Source organism: Carassius carassius, chromosome 13 (genome assembly GCF_963082965.1).
Source record: "Carassius carassius chromosome 13, fCarCar2.1, whole genome shotgun sequence".
In the NCBI taxonomy this organism is placed as follows: domain Eukaryota; kingdom Metazoa; phylum Chordata; class Actinopteri; order Cypriniformes; family Cyprinidae; genus Carassius; species Carassius carassius.
Window position 1 is genome coordinate 25,546,383 of NC_081767.1, and position 22,232 is coordinate 25,568,614.

At 38.9% G+C, this 22,232-nt stretch overlaps 1 protein-coding gene and 1 non-coding gene across 3 annotated transcripts; both read right to left on the reverse strand.

Moving 5' to 3' along the window:
* Positions 1-8,257: 8,257 nt before the first annotated feature.
* On the reverse strand, positions 8,258-21,976 carry LOC132156217 (eukaryotic translation initiation factor 4 gamma 2-like). 2 transcript variants are annotated; one of them, XR_009437391.1, is made up of 22 exons: positions 21,818-21,976; positions 21,016-21,124; positions 20,744-20,834; positions 20,386-20,451; positions 20,182-20,307; positions 19,824-19,926; positions 18,364-18,495; positions 18,157-18,223; positions 17,913-18,064; positions 17,694-17,804; positions 12,954-13,136; positions 12,658-12,796; positions 12,416-12,579; positions 12,222-12,332; positions 11,788-11,916; positions 11,560-11,664; positions 11,249-11,464; positions 10,903-11,161; positions 10,498-10,702; positions 10,144-10,388; positions 9,594-9,755; positions 8,258-9,489 (listed from the first exon to the last, which is right to left on the reverse strand). XR_009437391.1 is itself a non-coding variant. In XM_059565122.1 (22 exons), the coding sequence occupies exons 3-22, from the start codon at positions 20,752-20,754 to the stop codon at positions 9,424-9,426; spliced, it is 2,676 nt and encodes an 891-aa protein (XP_059421105.1). In that variant the 5' UTR covers positions 20,755-20,834; positions 21,016-21,124; positions 21,818-21,976; the 3' UTR covers positions 8,258-9,423. The 2 variants fall into 2 exon arrangements, 1 of the variants encoding a protein (XP_059421105.1); XM_059565122.1 differs by having other exon boundaries at positions 9,594-9,715; positions 10,180-10,388.
* On the reverse strand, positions 12,004-12,178 carry LOC132156441 (small nucleolar RNA SNORD97). The gene has a single exon (XR_009437421.1). It is a non-coding gene; the product is annotated as a small nucleolar RNA SNORD97 (small nucleolar RNA).
* Positions 21,977-22,232: the final 256 nt, after the last annotated feature.

Here is a 22,232-nt window from a genome sequence, read left to right on the forward strand (position 1 = left end):
CACACACCATAATTCTAACGTGGAGACGTGACAACGGGGTTAGGAATCCAAGTGCAGGCTTTATTTACAAGAGTGGACAGATAGACAGGGTCAAATCAACAGCAAACAGGTATAATCCAGGGTGAGACAAAACAGTAATCCACAAACATGCGAAGGTCCGGGCAGGAAGCGAATAACCAGATAAAAGTAAACAGTCCATTGTCAAAACAAGACAAGGAAACAAGGAACTAGGAAAACACAGGAACACTACACAGGCTAGACCAGGGGTGGCGACATCAGTCCTGGAGATCCACAGCCCTGCAGAGTTTTGCTTCAACCCTAATCAAACACACCTGAACATATTAATCAAAGTCGGAAGGGTTACTAGGAAGCTACAGGCAGGTGAGTTTTAATTAACTTTGGAAGTGACCTCTGCAGGGCTGCGCCTCTCCAGGACCGGAGTTTTGCCACCCCTTGGCTAGACAATACTCAGCAATGTGTATGTGTTTCTCAATACAAAAAAGTATGCAAATTTCGGACTTGCATCCTCAGTAAGTTTGAACTTTGCGAGTTTGACTCCGGAGTGTGAACTCCCGTGGACGGGATGATGCAAGTGCAAACAGAAGCTGATCATCTCCGAAATCAATGAAAACATTTTTAAATGGCCGCTGTCTTTATAAATAAACCGCAGATTTGAATTTTAAACAATTACATTCTCGTCTAATAATACTGTTTAAAACTAAATTTCATGACACAATAACAGTAATATTTAGAAAATTATCGGAATAAATGGTGGTTGAGATCACAATGCAGCGTGAACTCAACCAATCAGCATGTTTAGTGCCAAAGGCCTGCCCCTGAAAGATCCGGACCTTTGAAAAAATACTACGTTGCGAGCAGGGGAAATTTCCTGCAGTGGAAACACACCAACTACAAGCCTAAACTACCTAGTTCCTAGGTAAAGTTCCAGTGGTGGAAACACAGCTGTTCTGACAGGACAGTCAGAGAGTTTAAAGCAGACACCGCTGACTCTGGAAGTTCTGTAGCAGAAAAGAACCACCTCAGGATGTGCTGGACTCATGAGAGTTATTGGAACAGGAAACAACACTCCTGGCCATGGTGAGGAAACTGGAGTCTTAGGAACAGGGAACAGCACTCCTGGCCATGGTGAGGGAACTGGAGTCATAGGAACAGGCAACAGTACTCCTGGCCATGGTGAGGGAACTGGAGTCATAGGTAAAGGGAATGGCACGCCTGGCCATGGTGAGGGAACTGGAGTCATAGGAACAGGGAACAGCACTCCTGGCCATGGTGAGGGGACTGGAGTCATAGGAACAGAGAACTGCACTCCTGGCCATGGTGAGGGAACTGGAGTCATAGGAACAGGGAACAGCACTCCTGGCCATGGTGAGGGAACTGGAGTCATAGGAACAGGGAACAGCATGGAGTCATAGGAACAGGGAACAGCACTCCTGGCCATGCTGAGGGAACTGGAGTCATAGGAACAGGGAATGGCACTCATGGTGAGGGAACTGGAGTCATAGGAACAGGGAACAGCACTCCTGGCCATGGTGAGGGAACTGAAGTCATAGGAACAGGGAACGGCACTCCTGGCCATGGTGAGGAAACTGGAGTCATAGGAACAGGGAATGGCACTCCTGGAACAGGGAACAGCACTCCTGGCCATGCTGAGGGAACTGGAGTCATAGGAACAGGGAACAGCACTCCTGGCCATGATGAGGGAACTGGAGTCATAGGAACAGGGAATGGCACTCATGGTGAGGGAACTGGAGTCATAGGAACAGGGAACAGCACTCCTGGCCATGGTGAGGGAACTGGAGTTATAGGAACAGGGAACGGCACTCCTGGCCATGGTGAGGAAACTGGAGTCATAGAAACAGGGAATGGCACTCCTGGCCATGGTGAGGGAACTGGAGTCATAGGAACAGGGAATGGCTCTCCTGGCCATGATGAGGGAACTGGAGTCATAGGAACAGGGAATGGCACTCATGACGAGGGAACTGGAGTCATAGGAACAGGGAACGGCACTCCTGGCCATGGTGAGGGAACTGGAGTCATAGGAACAGGGAACGGCACTCCTGGCCATGGTGAGGGAACTGGAGTCATAGGAACAGGGAACATCACTCCTGGCCATGGTGAGGGAACTGGAGTCATAGGAACAGGGAACGGCCCTCTTGGCCATGGTGAGGGAACTGGAGTCATAGGAACAGGGAATGTCACTCCTGGCCATGGTGAAGGAACTGGAGTCATAGGAACAGGGAACAGCACTCCTGGCCATGGTGAGGGAACTGGAGTCATAGGAACAGGGAATGGCACTCCTGGCCATGATGAGGGAACTGGAGTCATAGGAACAGGGAACGGCAGGAACATGGAACAGCACTCCTGGCCGTGATGAGGGAACTGGAGACATAGGAACAGGGAACAGCACTCCTGGCCATGGTGAGGGAACTGGAGTCATAGGAACAGGGAACGGCAGGAACAGGGAACAGCACTCCTGGCCGTGATGAGGGAACTGGAGTCATAGGAACAGGGAACGGCACTCCTGGCCATGGTGAGGGAACTGAAGTCATAGGAACGGGTAACGGCACTCCTGGCCGTGATGAGGGAACTGGAGTCATAGGAACAGGGAACGGCACTCCTGGCCATGGTGAGGGAACTGGAGTCATAGGAACAGGGAACGGCACTCCTGGCCATGGTGAGGGAACTGGAGTCATAGGAACAGGGAACAGCACTCCTGGCCATGGGGAGGGAACTGGAGTCATAGGAAGAGGGAATGGCACTCCTGGCCATGATGAGGGAACTGGAGTCATAGGAACAGGGAATGGCACTCCTGGCCATGATGAGGGAACTGGAGTCATAGGAACAGGGAACGGCACTCATGGTTGAGGGAACTGGAGTCATAGGAACAGGGAACAGCACTCCTGGCCATGGTGAGGGAACTGGAGTCATAGGAACAGGGAATGGCACTCCTGGCCATGATGAGGGAACTGGAGTCATAGGAACAGGGAACGGCAGGAACAGGGAACAGCACTCCTGGCCGTGATGAGGGAACTGGAGTCATAGGAACAGGGAACAGCACTCCTGGCCATGGTGAGGGAACTGGAGTCATAGGAACAGGAAACGGCAGGAACAGGGAACAGCACTCCTGGCCGTGATGAGGGAACTGGAGTCATAGGAACAGGGAACAGCACTCCTGGCCGTGATGAGGGAACTGGAGTCATAGGAACAGGGAACAGCACTCCTGGCGGTGATGAGGCAACTGGAGCCATAGGAACAGGGAACGGCACTCCTGGCCGTGATGAGGGAACTGGAGTCATAGGAACAGGGAACAGCACTCCTGGCCGTGATGAGGGAACTGGAGTGGACTCAAGGACTGGAGTGGGTTTGTGAGCAGATTGCTTACTAAACACTGGGAGTGGAGCAGACTTGGGAGTGGATTCGGTGACTGGCACAAACACCACTTCCTCAGAAGGTTCTGCAGCAGAGGCTGCTACCTCCTTCGGGAACTGCAGTGGTGTGTGTGTCCCAAACCACACACATGTCCAGGGGAACAGTCTCTGTGAGGACTTGTTCTAAGGCCCTTGGGATACCTGCTACTCGCACCAGTACCAATGGTTGATCCTCCACACTGGATGATAATGTCAAATACCTTGGTACTGACCTTGAGGCACTGGTCATGGTCGCCATGATGGGACGAGACTCTGGAATGGCGGCCATCTTTTGGAGAGGCTCTGTGTTGGCAGCCATCTTGTGTAAAGGCTCTGGTGTGACACAACTGGACTGGGGAGTGCTGAGAGCATAGGAGTGGTGACCATAATTACTGGACTTGACAGTGATCCCAGTGAAACAAGCCGATTGCTGCGAACAAATTTGCAAAGATGTTAAAAAACTTTTTTTTATTATTATTTTATTCAACATTATGGTGTTTGTAATGTAGATTGATGTCAGAAAAAAAGTAATTTAAAGCATTTTAACATATGGCAGCAACATAAAATGTGAATACTTTCACAAGGCACTTGACATAGTCCCATACAATTGTTGTCAGACAGTTGACGTTTAAAGCAAAACTAAAAACAACGCTATCTGGGCCAGTGGAACTTGTTCTATTTGTGCTGCTTCACTCTGCTTGAATAATACATTTACAATGGAGGGGGTTGAATTTCCTTGCTCTGTAAAGTAAAGAGAATCAATCTTGTCCACCATACTTGTAAAGAATCTGGTGTTATTACAGTTGACTGTTACTATAACAGGAACATAATGCAAATGATTCTGAATAATTATTTGTTAAGTCATTTAATTATGCTATTGATCTGTTTTCATGTGTTATTGGAGGTTTAATATATCTAGTAAGTTGCCTGAATGTTTTGGTAATGAGCAATCACAAAATAAATAAATATATGGATATAAAATATTGAGTTGAGTTTAATACATTTTTTATATGACCTGTTGTTTAAAACTTCCTTTAAGAAAAAAAAGTCCATTAGGAACCATTCAAACTGGACACGGTTTTGCATTTAAAAACGTAAGATACAGGCCAGGACGTTTTTTCAAAGTTGAGTGCAACGGTCAAACTTGTCTCTCTAGTGCGGTCCATAGAAAAACTATGGAAAAGGAGCAGAGTGGAATGCAAAAACCCATTCTGCATGAATGACCCTTTACAATGTGCAAAACAACCTGCAAAGAAACAGACAAAAACTGTAACCATTTTGCATCAGTGCTGTTCTCCCTATACTCAAAATATGCAAGTTCCACAGGGCCCATCGAAACACCTGGGGACCTTTTGCTCATGATGTTTTAATGATAAGGGCTGTGCATAGAATTTTAATAATATAATTTTGGCTTCCAATGATTATGGAAAGACTATGGTGTATTATTTTCCTTTCCTTCAAAGCAGTGCACTACTGCCCTTCCTATATATCATCCAAATCATGTAACATGACTTTTGTAATAGACAATCACTTGCTGGATGAACTCCGTAATAAAAAAAAGATGTAAAAGCATACTAAGCTGCGAAAGACACCCTGTACCCCAGGAGACTTTCTGTGCACGTGACCCAAGATGGAGTGAAACATGTACGGACAAGTAGCCTATGTGCTACTCTGTGCTTTGGTGTGTGCTTAAAGGAATAAATACATACAAGCAACCTAATAAATCTGTTGCTTTCTCTGTTATTAATCAAACAACAAAAGAAAATGAGAGAATCATTCACTGCTCTTCACTGAATTACTTTAGTAACTTTAATATGAATCAGCATCACAGGGGCCCATTGACAAAGTTTTTGCTCAGGGCCCCCAGAAGTCTGGGACCAGCACTGATTGCAATAATAATAACACTGAAATCTGAGGTAATTTTTACTACAATCAATACCTGTGATGTAAGATTATGCCAGCTGTGCTTGTATGAAACGAGAGAGAGCGAGAAAGTGAGTCTGTGGTGTGACATGATGGATGACATGACTGATGTAGACTAAGTCATATATTATTATCAGAATATCACAGACACTTCTGAGGAACCACTAGCAGGATATTCTTGGTAAACTCCAGTCACATTTTCTGCAGGAAATGTAAAAATCTAGTCAGTCTTCAATCCTGGCATCATTACCAATATGCTGCTAACCCTAACCAACTGATTTCAGGATGATGTGAGGCACTATGGTGCAATTAGTCAAGGAGCTGTGTTTGATCCCTTGTGCTAGCATATAGTGTCTGCTATATGTGAGTTGGTATAACATTTCCTCATAAATAATTGATCTAGGCTGCACGTTGGTGAGTCTCCTTGGTTCCCATTGCATTTATGTCTACAGGGACTTTGGGTCAGTGCGATGACCCTAAGGGCCAGCTCTCATGGAGAGCTCCAGGCTCTGACTTCACTGAGGACCCCTGCTTCAGACAGCTGTACTTTTAAGTTCCTTTCTCACAACAGCAACAACATGAGTGGCCGATTCGAAAGCATTGAGGAGATTAAAGGAGTTTCGAAACCCTCACACCCTACTCGAAGACCTGTATGTGCGGTCCGACCCGTGAGTGCTCTGAGTGCCAGCGATTCCTTCCTGCAGATCAACCACCTGCAGGGAGAACTAGTGAGGAAGAGGAAGGTAGGTGCTGACATGAGACTAGATCCTGATATATATATTTATATACAGTACAGACCAAAAGTTTGGAAACATTACTATTTTTAATGTTTTTGAAAGAAGTTTCTTCTGCTCATCAAGCCTGCATTTATTTGATCAAAAATACAGAAAAAATAGTGATATTGTGATATATTATTACAATTTAAAATAATTGTTTTTAAATTTATTATACTTTAAATTATCATTTATTTCTGTGATGCAAAGCTGAATTTTTAGGATCATTATCACATGATCCTTTAGAAATTATTCTAATATGATGAATCATTATCAAAGTTGCAAACAGTTCTGCTGCTTAATATTTTTTCAGAACGTGATACTTTTTTAGGATACTTTGAATAAAAAGAAAAAAAGAAGAAAAAAAAAAAAGAAGCTATGTTTTTAAAATATAAATATTTTGTAATAACAATATACACTACTGGTCAGTAATTTTTCTTTCTTTCTTTTTTTAAATAAAATCAATACTTTTATTCAGCAAGGATGTATTAAATTGATAAAAAGTGATAGTAAAGAAAATATATTATTAGAATATATATAAGAATTCTTTTTTTTTTTTTGAATAAATGCAGTTCTTTTTAACCTTTTATTCATCAAATATATTAGACAGCAGAACTGTTTCCAACACTCATAATAAATCAGAATATTAGAATGATTTCTAAATGATCACGTGATAGACTGGATGTTACATGTGACACTGAAGGCTGGAGTAATGATGCTGAAAATTCAGCTTTGCATCACAGGAATAAATTATTTTTTTAAAGTATATTCAAATAGAAACCTATTATTTTAAGTTATAATGATATTTCACAATATTACTGTTTTTTCTGTATTTCTGATCAAATAAATGCAGGCTTGATGAGCAGAAGAAACTTCTTTCAAAAACATTAAAAAATAGTAATGTTTCCAAACTTTTGGTCTGTACTGTATATATATAGTCTTTTAGATTTTTTTTTTCCTCTTTAGATTAAAGAGAGTTTACCAAAATATTTAAATTAATAATTTCAGGGTTATTATGGCTAACTAAAACTAAAATTATAACCATGAAAAACATTTTCATTAGATTAAATAAAATAAAAGATTATATATATATATATATATATATATATATATATATATATATATATATATATATTAGGTAGTTGCCAACATGAAAACATTTTTCATTTTTAATTTAGTTTAATTTAGACAACTTGACAAGTGACCAGTTTAATAATAATAATAATAATAATATATTAGAGAATATATAAAATGAAGGATAAATATAATTAATAACTATAGAATTTCCAGCAAGCTCAAAATTCTGTAGACAAAAAGATAATGCAGTAGCTGTAACATTGTTCAAAATATATTTTTTTATCTTCTCAAAATGGAACTACCACCCATCTTGTGAAATTATCGCTTTCTAACGGATTGCACAATAAGACGTACTTCCATCTCACTGCAGTGTCAAGCTAATATTGAGGAGCTACTTCCTGTGCATGACTGAATCAGACCTAGAGGGTTAGGATCCTAAAAAATCGAGATGGCACACCAAGGAACTTCACGGTAAAATGTCTTGCCTGTCATTCCTACACATAAACAAAAGTGTAAACATTTGTTTCTTGCTAGATAACAGCATTAAACAACATGAACCCAACAGGAAGGAGACCCTGTGTACATCTCCATACCTGACCTCAACAGTGAGGATTCAGAGAAGAGCTCAGGGAGGTAGGTCTTAATTATCAATGCTAAACTTTGATTAGCAGATGTATTGTGTTTAAATCTCATCTGATCAGCAGGACGATGTTTAGGGTGGCTGCTCCTCGAGTTGGACAGGACACTGGCCCAGTCCAATTCAGCGAGCTGTCACCAACGGCAGATACCCATGATTCTGGATTTTCAAGGAGAAACAGGAAAGTGGAATATTTCTGGATCCCCACTGATGAGGAATAAATGTGAATGGGCAATAGATCTAAAAACTAGACAAACAACAAAATATTGGTTGTAAACATGTTGCAAATCTCCTTAAATATATATAAAAAACAAATGTTACTGTATCCCTGTGGTTAAGAGATTTAGTACAAAGGAAGCTATGAAATGTAAAATTCTCAGTGCATTTCTTATAAAACATGCCAATGAAAACACTTCACGTTAATCAAGTTTTTCCTTTATTGTGAATTCAGCAATAGTGGTGATGAAAACAGCACTAAACAGCCTTACAAGACAATCATAAGCCATTTCTGACAGCTGGTCTGCAGTTAATATGTTGGCAAATGCAAGTTCACAAGATTAACTTGGTCATACACAGTTAAAACACCTGTCAATAAAAGGTTGTCTTGAGAACCGCTTACTGACAAGGGCAAAAGCCTTTCATCGCTTATGGGTTTTAAAGATTTTTCTGATTTTCATTGAGGCAGGTTCAAATAATCCACCACTTCGATGTTTATGATTAGAATAATTTGCAATAGATCAGCGGGACCGGAAGGGCAACATTACTACTGCCATTATACAGAGAACACATTGCAGTTACCTTGTCAAAACGCACTTTAGACAACATTAATGAAGTAAGGCTGGGGCAGCAGAGGCATTAATTTGACACTAGTAGCCTGATTTCTGCATCTTCAATGGAAAGCACTTAAACTCTATTGTAAGCGGAGATATAAGGTAGTGTATTGTGCAAAATCAAACTACGCAGATGTTCTGGATCTTAATTCAAGTCTAAAACTTTACACATGATCAAAGCCTAAATAACGCTTATTCGGTAGGAGGTAGACATGGAAACTGCTAACATGTTACAGTGATTACAGTTTTACAGATGTTTAAATCATGCACTGGGGGGAAGGATATTGCAACCGACCCAGAATAACACTAGTAAAAGCATCTACAGCATAACCTATTAAGGCCATTCAACCAGGATCTCATGATTCATTTTAATCAATATCCAAGACAGACTGCAAACAAATCATTGGTTCTATACAAGTTTCACACCTGCTGAGACGCTGAAAGGTTTTCTGTCCTGTGTCTTGTGAAACGAAAACAAATTAAACCAGACAGAACATGTAAAGGAAGATTTGACTACCACTTTTTCTACTGAAAAAGTACAGCGGTTCTGAAACTAAAGATAAGCTTGACATTGGTTATGATGCGAGAAACATTAGAGATGTTATGAAAAAGGTCTTTTGTTTAATTCATGAGCCTAGCAGCAGTATACTATAATTGGCCGAGTGTGAGCTACTGCAAAGTGTGAAGGAACCAAAGAGAAGAAAGTCAGTCATGTAGCAGGAAATTAATGTGTACTGGAAGATTAGTCTGGATCATCAGTCAGCTTCCTCCTCAGACTCCTCTTCCTCAGCTGTCTCAAGCCAAGTCAGCCACTGATTCACCTGAAAAAGAAAGATTAATGACTTGTAAGTGTACATTCTTCTACTTAGAGTAAAAACCTTTCCATTTGAGAACATTCAAGTTTACAGTAGTTAAATACACATACCTGGAATAAGGCTTTCCCTTTTCCAGGAAATTCTTGGGAAATGTCTTCTTTCCATGCAAGAAAAGCTTCATCCTCAATAATCTCCATGTCATAAAAGTGGACAAAGTAGCGAAGCAACATACCTAATTAAAAAATAAAAATAAACATTCATAAAAACAGGCACTAGGGCTGGGTATCGATTCAGATGTTCCAGATCAATTTGATTTCGATTCTCGATTCGATTTTCTATACTCGATTCTCGAACCGTGAACATAAGTTTACAATTGGGTAATTAGTAAAAAGAAATTAAGAGCCACAAACCTGTATATTAAAGGTCCCATGACATCGATTATTTCCTTTTTTTAAAATGCTTTTTGAAAACTGTTGTGATTGGCTGACATCTTTGCATACGAAATGTGTATTACATGTGGAACCCCTCTCAACTATATATATATATATATATATATATATATATATATATATATATATATATATATATATATATAAAAATCGACCACATTTTAAAAAACAATTAATTGAAAAATTGATTTTTTTTTTACCCAGCCCTAACAGGCACAGCAGGTTACAATCAGAGTAGTTTCTGTACCTTTTGGGAAAGCGCTGGCATTGCAGTGCACCTGCAGGGCATACAGGGCACTGACCTGCAGGTCAGCGTGATTGTGGAGGAACTTCTGCATGACTGGCTTGAAGGAGAGTAGCAGTTGCTTCTCCTGGTCCAGCTGCTCTTTAGAAGGGGAGGCCAGTTGCTCATCACCTTCGTCCACGCCAAGCTCAGCAAAGATATACTGCAGGAAGCTGTTAAATGGAAAAACAGTAAGGGTTGTTAACAATTATGTCAATTACAATCAATCTCAGTCTTTCATATCTCCATTTATGAGTGTAATGCACATTTAATGGGCTGTACCTGGTTATAAGTATGTTGATGAAGCCCTTGTCAGTGTGGAGTTTGGGAGAAATGTTGTCTTTGATCCACTTGTAGATGGCCTGAGGGGAGGGGTCTGCCTTGATCTGCTTCAGCAGTTCCTTCTCCAGTTTCAGCAAGGGGAAAAGGAAACTTAAACCTTTCCCCTCAAGAACCTCCAGCATACGGTCCTTATTCTGGTCAATTTCTGAGAAACAAAAATACCAAAGTTAAATACAGCATGTAATCAAAATCAATCCTATTTAATAAAAAATATATAGGTGTATATACACACAAACATATACATATATAAATAAATAAATCAAATCAATCAATAAATAAAAAGAATACTGTGAATGACCAATCAGAAACAAATATTTCAGAGTTGTGTGTAGAAAGGAGACATACCAGGAAGCATCTTCTGCATGTTGACCTTGCTCTGCTGAAAGAGATCTGTGAGCCACTCACGGTCCTTGAGCTTGGAAGCTTGCTGCAGGCATAGCAAGAAAAGAGGAAAGTGGTAGCCGTTCTCCAGTGGATGAGCCAGTTCTGCCACACTGACCAACTCCGCAATGATGGCCCGTGCTGCAAACTGTGCTAGGTATGACTTCACCAGAGGAATGTCCACCTCGATCTTAGGGCATTGATCCAAGACATTTAGCAGAGCCTGTTGACAAAAATCATAGTTATGGGAATTATATAATGAAACACTAAAATATTTGACTGCTGAAGGGAAAAAAGCAAGGTAACTTACCTGCATGAAGTTTTCCCCAGTGATTAAGCTCTCAGTGCGTAATGTATGGATAAGAGTGCTAGCCTGTTCCCGGTCCACATCACTTCTCTCCAGAGAACACAAGATAATTTTACTCAACATCTCTGGCAGAAAGTGTTTGGGAGATTTCATCTCTTTCACACCACTGACAGCATCCTCCATGTTCTTACTGTTCAGATAATCCGTCACAATGCTCTCCTGTTGTAAACAAAATCAGCAAACCATTAGAAAGTTTCTAACAAATGGTGATAAATGCTTTGAGCACAAAAGGGTAGGACAACAAAGATACACACAGTCATTTTCAGCAGTTCCTCCTTAGCAGGCGCTGGTTTCTTAGTAGTCTTTTGAGGTTTCTCCTGGATCAGAGGCGGGTTGGTTTTCAGACCAAGTTGAGGAGGCTAAAAAGAAAAGAACAAGGAAATTATTGATTTTTCCTAAAGCCATTTTATTCCACGGAAAATTTGGAAAAGATGCGCCATATTAACTAAAGAGAGTTCAGCAAAGCTGAGAGAATGTTCTACCTGTCCAAGTGGTGGAGTCTGTGTTCGTGGAGGCTGAGCACTTGGTGGAATCATGGTAGGAATCTGGGGATGCAGTTTTGGCACTTGGTTTTTATTCACGAGGAACGACTGAGCAGGTCTAAGGCTGATCTGTAAGAACGGATCACAGGAAAAATATACAATACATTTTTAGGCTAGTTACAAAGAATAAAATGCTTGATACTATTTTCACAATTCACACCCTCATATCTCATAGCAGTCAGTGGACTGGCTGGCAGTTTAAGAGTGAAGGATAGAAGAGAAGCATAAGGAGAAGAGAAAAAACAGGAGTAAAACAGAGCAGACAAAGTAAGAAAACTGCCATCCAGTGGAGTCCCTCAGAATAACGCGTCTTTTTATAATCACAGGGCGGAAGATTTTTCAGTTTTACTAAGCACTTAGTGCCTCTGGTTTACCTCGTCTGCATTGAGCTGCCCCTTCTTGAAGCGTGGAGGCATGTCCTTGGATTGAACTTGGTGCTGGTTTGAATGGTTCTGGTTTTGATTGTGAAAATGCTGATTCTGTCCCTAGGGATACATTGTTTAGTAATTTCTTTATTTAGTCATTTGATAATTATAGATGTAAGTGCTACAAAAACATCTATGCTTACCTGGTTAGACTTGATGAAAGGCTTCATACCCAAGTCAAACTGTGACTGTGGTTGGGAAGCCATGTGTCCACTGTGGCCATTAAAAAGAGGATTTGTACGATGACGTCCTAGGGTGGGGGAAAATCTGTCCTGGATCACACCTGGACCAGTCCCTATGCCACTACCTGCAAATATAAACACAGTAAAGATAAAGACATAGCAAATTTATTTCTATCTACACAATTGGCAGGTGATAAACTCACCTGGCATCTGACCAAACATATCGGCCAATCCCCCTAGAGTTTCTCTATCCAGTTTCATCCTGTTCGTCATGAAGGGGCCTTCTAGGAAGAAGTCCATTCTAATTCCTTGGTTCATGGGTGGAATGAAAACACCCAAATCCTTTAGAGAAGAGGGGAAAGATAAAGACTTGTAATAAACATTTAAATAATTTTACATCAGTTTTTAACAGAGTCAGTCACCCCCTACTTAAAGATAACTGTTAACAGATTTTGTTAAAAAAATAATAATAATAAAAATAAAAAACATGCTGACTTGCCTTCACTGCATCTTGACGAATCTGGTTTATCGTCTTTGGTCCATTGTCGATGAAAGCTTTGCGAGGGACCCAATTGTTCTCTCTCAGCTCCAAAGTGTCCTGCAGTAGGAAACGAATCCTTGCAGGCAAATCCTTGTTGTTCATTAAGGATTGCATCCGGCCAAAGTACTGATCCATTAAAGACTGTGGGAAAGGCAACAATGGATGAGAGATCATTCCTACAAATTACACTTATGTATAGTGTTAATTTTGTCAACTATTTTTAATTTAGTCTTAGTCCTGTGTAAAATGTAGGTTTATCAAATGTAGTTAACTTGTCTTTTTTTTGGTTTTTAGGTGACTAAATGTCTGAGAATTTTAGTCTAGTTTTAGTCAGTGGAAGCTTACACATTTTCATAATATTTTCGTCTTAAATGTATAATGGTTTAAATTATGAAAAAAAAAAATGTTTTGCTCAATTTTAATTGCAATGATTGTTGTCATTTGAGTAATTGTTACATTTCATCAGACATTGCGCTTTCATCAATGAGCACAAATCAATAGAAAATTGACTCATATGCATGGTTTCTTTTACCTTATCTAACGTTAGTGTACAGATTAATAAGAGGATATCAATTAGAGGATAAATAAACACCTGCGGTCGGTTGCACCAGCTGGACGTACACCCGGTCGTAAGACTAGGCCAGACGTAAAAGGCACTAAGTCATGCGTAGAATTTATACCCGTTGCACAATCTCGGCGTTGTGCTACGTCAGACTAAATCTTATGCCTAGTCAGAGGTAGATGTAAAGTGAAAAGTCATGATTTGCTTGGACATTATTCGTTTTCAGGATTCACGTCTGCAGTAAGAATTAACAGACGTGAATCCTGAAAACGAATAATGTCCGAACAAATCATGATGCAAATCACTGTAATGCTTATGAACTTTTCTTTTCGGACAGGATAAGCAATATTAAATCGCGAAGATCGATGTAGACCACACTGCCGACAGTAATTGAATACAAATTATATGTACATCATGTAGCCTACTAATTATGCAGTAAAATATTATATATGAACTGGGATTATTAAAGAAACTGAACCATTTGACATATTGGACAATGTAAATGCTTGGAAATATTTTGTGTCTTTAATTCCATTCATTATTTGTAGCGTGCTTTCATTGTGCTTAGTTTTGTGCTTGCTTACTTTTAATCAGAAATAAATGGTCAGCTTTCAAATTTTAAATATAAATACAAAATATACAAAATATGAACTATAAACGTGTTTTTTCAGCCACAGAAAGATGCCAGTAAAACACAAAATTTCACTTAAAGTCACATTTACCTAAGGAAAGACATTCATTGTACATAAACTTGATAGTCAGCTATAAAAAATTACTCTAGAGAGAAGCATTGTATTAAACGCATTATTTTACTTAACCTTGATTAAAACAGTCATGGGAATGTGCAGGGAGACTTTTAAAACGTGGACTTGTTAGGAAATGTTTACTCAATGAAATCATGGCATGGTGGCTTCACTTGTCATGATGTCTTAAGCAATTCAGTTCTATATAAGTAGTTGTAGTCATAGTGGCGTGAACGTCGTCTCAGATAGATCTATAACTGCGGGAGAATGTGTCGGCGTGGACGCGCATTGTCTACGCCAGACGTAGTTGTGCCTGATCGTGGTGCAACAGGTGTAAATATTTATTGTAAAGCTGGACTTTGCAAACCCCAGCATAGGACTTACGCCTGGCTTTTTTTACGTCTAGCTGATGCAACCGGCCCCTGACCAGATATACACTCACCTTGTCTACATTATAAAAAGTGGTGTAACAAAAACCTACTCTCAAATATTACATCAGAGAAAAAAGCTACAGCAGAAAGACTTCTTGCTGCACAGAGGTTGTGTAAGTAACATTACAATTCGCAAACACAGACTGGCTGAATGAAACTTTCATTTAAGCAGAATACCTCAAATGGAGATTAGCAATACAGCTTACTTGAACAGTACTATATGTCTGTGTTTTCAGATCACAGCGCCTCCGCAGAGGGAGTGTGAAGGGTTGCCTGATTGAACAAAGCAAAAAGTACGGGCAGAGTGCATATCCGTTTAACATAAAAGCACTTATTGAGGGACTTAAGGTTTTGAAATGTTTTGAAATTCTTTTCAACAAAAAAAGATTTTGGTAAAGTTTTTGTACTTTTAACTACATTTTAGTCTCGTCTTTTCATCAACAATATTTCATGCTCATTTAGTCTCAGTTATCATTTAAGGACCTTATTATCAACCATTTTCTTTGTATATTTTACCCCTTGGATAAATTTTTCGTAAGAATGGAATCTCATTTCACTTCTATGCAGATGAAATACAAGTGTATCTTCCTTTGCAAAAGAATAGTGAAAAGCAAATAGAATGTTTGTCCGTTTACAAGAAATTTTATTTTTATTTTTTAAATCTGAATGAAGACTAGGGCTGTAGCTATCGAATATTTTTGTAAATCGAGTATTCTACCAAAAATTCCATCGATTAATCAGAGTAGTTGCTCAATTAAAGTGCAATATTATGCAAGTGATAAAAAGACTCCTGGGTCTCTTAAAATGAACAACTAAGTTTCCTTTTTTATAATTTTTATTTTTTAAATTCATAGAATGCAATGCATACATCAAAAATAAAATTACCCATTGTTTCTCTGTCTGTACATGTACTGTGAACAATGACAATAAAGTTGACGGATGAATTAAGTGCATTTAAGTGCCATTCAGTTGGGGTTTTAAATAAAGCATTTTCTGAGATGCACATTTAAACATTAAACACATTAAAAGATAAATTAAATTAATGTTTTATTACTGAAAATTAAGCAAACTTAACTTTTTGGTAAACAAAGGGGATTTACTATTAAAAATCAAACATGGAAATGCTGTGTGATTAAACCTTAAAAAAAATAGTAATGTTAGATTTTTTTTTTTTTAGTAGTAGGCTATGTATATTCAGCTGAACAATAGTAAAACATATCTGGCAAATACTTACAAAAAAAAAAAAAAAGAAAAAATACTTTTTTTGTTTTTCTTCCTGTAGCTCAATTGGTAGAGCATTGCGCCATCAAGCACAAGGTTGGGGGGTTCAATTCCCCGGGAACACATGGTAGGTGAAAATTGATAGCCTGAATGCACTGTAAGTCGCTTTGGATAAAAGCGCCTGCTAAATGCATAAATTTAATTTAATTTTAAACTAAACCGGACTTTTATTTTGAGGGGTTGACGTACCTTTAACAGTTCTGTGTATGTGATGTGACATTAGTTTTACTCAAATCAAACGGTCAAATGCTTATGAAGTGACTGTCAGAGCAGTTCTGGAGATGTTGTTCATGTGTTCACGTCCTTATTTAGTGAGACAGCAGACGCAGAAATCACCGCGAGCATCACGCGCGCTTCAGTGTGTTAATATTTAACTGTTCCGGCTTAATATTTACAGATATTAGTCCATATCGTGATTTGATGTAAGTGCAAGGACCTATTTTTGATTAATTCGTTCAAAATTTGGCAAATTCCGTGCCATTCCGCGTTAAACTGTAAATTCTGTTTTTATGACTGGATTCCGCGATTCCCTCCGCGTTTTCTGAATCGCGGAAATCATAGGACACTAGCTGTGGTATGCCAGCTCTATCTTGCAATGGACACACGCCACGACGTTCTCTTTACGTTTGCCCGTGCCCTCAAATCAAAACACTGCTGACTCATTGCAGCATGCGATTTTGGACGCAGTGCTTATTGTGTCTCCTTCCGCTTTGTGGGTGACGTAAACGCATTGTGTCACATAAAAAAAAATCATTGCGAAAGAACCTGATGTAAGATTTAAAATAAATTAAAAGAGGCTTCGAGGCAGAGGAATTTGCCTTGATCTTTTTTTGTAATTGAGTTACTTGAGGAATCGTTTCAGCCCTAATGAAGACAAAACTGAAGTTGTGTGGTTTGGTGCTCCAAATATTTTATTTTATTTGGGCAGTTTAGCCTCTTTATGTAAGTCAGTAGTGCGAAATTTAGGAGTTCTTTTTAATAAATGATCTCAAGTTTGAGAAACATTTATTCTGTGGTTAGGTCTTGTTTTTATCACTTGAGCTTAATAGCCAACGTGAAACCATTGCCTTGTATTTACAAGGTTAGATTACTGCAACTCTTATGTTGGCATTAATAAATCATTGCTTAGCCGCTTACAACTGGTTCAAAATGCTGCTGCAAAGCTTTTGACAGGTTCTCGTAAGAGAGATTATATTACTCCTGTTCTGAGTTCTTTACAATGGTCACCGATCTCTTAAAACGGCTCTGTTTTGTTCTTAAAAGGTACTATGGGTACTTTCCAAAAAGTCACCATGACATTATTCCAATAAGTCATAGTATGGTTCTTAAAAAACAAGGCCAATATCTAGCAAATAGACCAATTTCAGACACAAGGTGAAATAAGTACATCATTCAAGGATCAATTTCAGAAAGAACACAAGTCGTCAAAAATTGCTTCATGGTAAAAACTCATCCCTTACAATCCTACAAAACCACAAATCAACTCTTAACACTTGAGCGCACTATAATCATTTCTTGATGAAATGACAAGATATGACTGTGGGCTTTAAACTTGTGTTCAATTGTGACAAGATCATTAAAAATTTGAAAATGTGAAAAATTAATTGGTGTTTAAAAAACTATCAATCGATCCTCTTTTACACTGCTGAATAACAATAATGGTTTTTGGGTCAGGTGGTACCTTGGCTTTTTCATGGTCGAGTCTGGGCCCCACGGTTCTCATTATCTGACAGAGACACTCCAGATCCTCTCCCATGTCCTTGAGCTGGACCCTCTTTTTTTTCTCCAAAAGCTACAGATAGGGTAGAGAGGGTGAGTGATCAAAATCTTTGAGCCACCACTAACCAAAGCACATAATGAAATGAAACTAATAGATTAAAATGCTTCGAGGGATACACACTGTTTTGATGCACTTATGAAGGATAGATTCATGGATGAGGTCAAGTTTGCCGAGTTCTCCAATGAATTTGATATTGCCAAGCATCTTGATCTTGGCAATGGCACGCTGCTCCTCCTCCTCAGAGGTGAGAGGGTTGTCTTGTTTGTCATAGACTAAATGAAGAGACAGCTGAATGTTAGAAACCTGCAACACAGCATAAGTCTGCAGACAAAACACCTATGATGTTTTAAGGGGATTAACTCACTGTCAACATTTTTGGTGCGGTTTTCAAATTCATCTTGAAGCTTGGAAATTAGAAGTCTTCTGAAAGTCTGCGGACAAACACAGTACAGTGCACAATTAGAAATTTTGAATCCAAAGATTTGTTTGGGAATACACGCTCTTTCAGATTCAATAAAAAATAAGAAATACGGTTATGCCATAGAATTTATAATGGGATTCAGGTACTTACTGTGCTCTGCTTTTGTGATGACTGTATTTCAGGTGTTTGGCCATCAAAGTTTGGTGCATCCTCTGCCAAACGCAGACATAGCTGAGCATAGAGTGAGCTGTATTTGGGCTCTTCTAGGGCTTTGTCTACGATCTACAGGATAGATGACAATTATTATGTAACCACAGTTTTTCTGTAATAGTTAAATACGAGTAAGGTATGTCGATATCTATAGGTTTATTTCATCATCCTAACATGCCTGGTATGAATTGATCAAAATGCACGGTTGTTGCATTAATGGTCAGAATCAGTATTAAACCATTATTGAGATTTTTATTTTATTTTTTTTAAATAGAAGTAGCTAAGTAATGAGCAGGTTCGTAAGATACATTCTAAATATTTGTTTTATTATTATAATCATCACGAGAGTGAAACAACTGATCACTACACTACCATTCAACTTTTAGGTCAGCAAGATTTTAAAATTCAAGAAGGATGTCAAATTGATCAAACGACAATAAAGACATTTATAATGTTACAATGATTGCTTTTTCAAATAAATGATGTTCTTTTGATATTTATGTTTAAAAGACCTTGAAAAAAAAATACAGTTTACACAGATGTTACACAGCACAACTGCTTTTAACAGTAATAATAAAGAGCAGCACCAAATCAGTAGGTGTGTTTACATGGACACCTTTTGCTTCCATTGGAATGAATTCATTCTGATTGATGAATCCGAATGTAGGGTTTACATGAACTGTAAATAAAGTGATCGGTTTGATGTGCGGGAAAAAAAAAAAAAAAAAAAAAAAAAAAGACTCGTCTGTTGATGGGTCTTAAACGAGGACTGGTGGGACGTGGTCCACTTCACATACACTGAGTGAAAGGGGAGATTTATAATGATGGGATACTTATTTATGACACTTTATTCACCAGGAAGAACATCTCATTCCGCACGTCATACATCATTATGCTATTTCAACGTCACTGCGCATGCACAGTACTTTCCAGTTTCGGTTTTCAATCCGATCAAGTTGTTACATGTACTCTCGCTCTGGATTACAAAAGGGATAAACCACCCCTTACAATCCGATCGAAATTTTAGTCGGATCAAGCCGATTCAATCCGATTGACGGGTTTACATCACTATGTGACATTTTTATTCTGATTGTGCTTCTAGTCCTATTACAATCGGATAAGTAGTGTCCATGTAAATGTAGCTAGTGTTTTATAGTGTGCTCATAATAAAATGCATTGTTATTTTCTCTAGATTACTCGTGTGATGTTTTTCGCATCACTTGCGCACCATTTTCTGATATAACCGAACGCGTCAATAAGCTCTTCACCAATTTTCAACCTGCACTAAAAACACAATTGGAGGCAAAATGTTGTGCTTTTATGAAACCTGGTAAAAAAAATAAATAGAACAGTCAGTCATCAAACTATGTATACTTTAATATATCACAAAAGCATCTTACCAGCAAGATGATACCTTTGAGGACAACTTTATTGTCTACACCAACATTGAGAAGCTCAAGGCATAGCTTGTCAAACTTTTCAGGGGTCAGCTTATTAAGTATGCTAAAAAAATAAAAAAGAGAAACAAGAACAATGAATAAACATCTTGAACCAGTTAAAATAAAGACCACTGTTTACCACGTGTAGAGATTTGTTCTTATTTGAGCTTGAGAGCATCGGCTGAGCAAACCACAAAAATGTGCTCACATGTCTCAAAGCACAATGAACAAAAGAGCTCATTTTATTTATTTAAAACAGAGGCTTCTTTTAGCTCCATTCCTGCTGAAGTGAATATTCATGCTCCTTAAGGTCACTCACCCTCTCACTTTCCTAAATATTGCATCGTGATGTTCTTTTTCATTGGAGGAGTTGACATCTCGTCTAGTGCTTCGTGAAGGAACCCATCTCTGAACGCTAGGCCCTGGGGTTTTCCCCAGGTACTCGCTGAAAGGCAAACAGAGCGGTTAAAGTCTCCAAAGCATGTTACAATGCCAGATTATTCTTGACTTTAACAAATTATACCTGTTACCGACAGTCTTGGGATAGTGCTGAGAGGCACCCCTACCTCCTCCTCCGCCCGAAGAAGCACTAGAATTATAAAAGCAATGCTAGATTAGACAACTTCTGAAAGCCATTTGCACAACAACCACAAGACAACACATGACTGGAGTTGTGGAAACCATTTTAAAAAAACAAGCCACAGAGAAAGGAAATGGTGGACCATTTAATAACTTGAATAATGTGGTATGTATATCAATCTATAATTATATCTGAGTGACTCCATTTTAAGACACCTATTAAAAAGAGTTCCCCCATCTCGTTCAAAGTCGATCAATCTTCAATTCAAACAACCTTGTGAAAATTCAGGCAAATGCTTTACCCCTTGGTCATGAGTTAAGTTAAACTGAACTCTCCACTTGCTCAAGGCGACTGGCGTAGCGTCAACGCAGATGCTCGGCTCTAAAACGCAACTGAACCAGTGTGCAATAGAGAGAAATGCCAGTCAATATTGATAATAGGTCTATATATACAGATAACCTCGACCTGGAAAGCTTCAACACTGTAGCTAAGCTCTGTTTCTTCCATTGATGGGTAACAAGTCAAGAAAGAATGGGAGCCAAGTCTTGGCCAATGCATAATGTTTTATCTCACCTGAAACGAGAAGCACCCCCTTCTGCAATCACACTCTCCACTTTGGCGGCTTGACAACGAAGAATCTTCAAAAGAATAATAATCAAAAGGAGGGGTGGGGATATCCGAACTGTATTAGAGAAAGCAGAAAAACAAAGCAAGAAAGAGTCAAGTAAACATGACAAAACACAAGACATGTTCAGAAATGGCTGCGTGTTACACACACTGGACGTACTAAGTAAGTCTGATCAGATCTAACGAATTACTCTTCCTCTAAAGATGAAACGGCCTAACGTTATATCAGAGACTGAGATCAAGTATTATCAAAAATAGTTCATAGTACGAATATATTAGGTTGAAATCAAATGATGTCTTTCATGGCAAAAGAGGCCAAACCTTGAGCAAACACGGTAACGTTAGCAGGGCTAACAAAGAAAAACCAGGAAAAAATTATTAACGCCTTTATGTTTTCATTATTTTGAAAGCCTGAAAGACGAAAAAATCACTTAGGTTAATAACAAAAACGTAAACAGATAACGTTATAGCTCAGCATTTCCACTAAGTTACTATAAAAGCTATTGCTTAATAGCTAGCTTGCATGCTGAGTTTGGTCATATAACACTGTCCACGCTTCAGGACAGAGAGAAACCATAATAGACACATTAATCTATCTAACGACTGACACGTATATCAATATTTTGCTTTAACCTTAAAGCAAGCAGCAACACTCTCATGTGTTTGTTCTATAACGACGCCATTTTCTGCGTTCACGACCTCCTAACAGCAGCCATTTTATCGTCAAATACAAAAAAAAACCCCCTACCTTTATTAAGGAAACCTCAGTTTTGATTTTGATTAAGTCTTCTAAAAGAGAGAAAAATGGGTATAAAACAATCGATATGTTTTATAGAGTACTGAGACTGTAACCGGTCTGAAACGATTGCAGCTCACTGTGTGGGTGAGAATTGTGCGCGAGCCTTCTCCTGACTGACTGCTTGACGTCACACAGGAACTTGATTTGTATTTGTCAGGACTTTGTTGGCAGTAATTTTCCATTGGTTACAGATATTTTGGAATGGTCTGGTACATTTTCATTTATTTATTTTTAATTTGTGATTATAATTTTAGAATCTTAAATTTGATGATTAACAAAACAGTTGATCATAAACTGTGATTTTGTTTACACATAGACTGGACATTGACATTGCATCCACTTAATGGACGTTATTGTAGGCCTT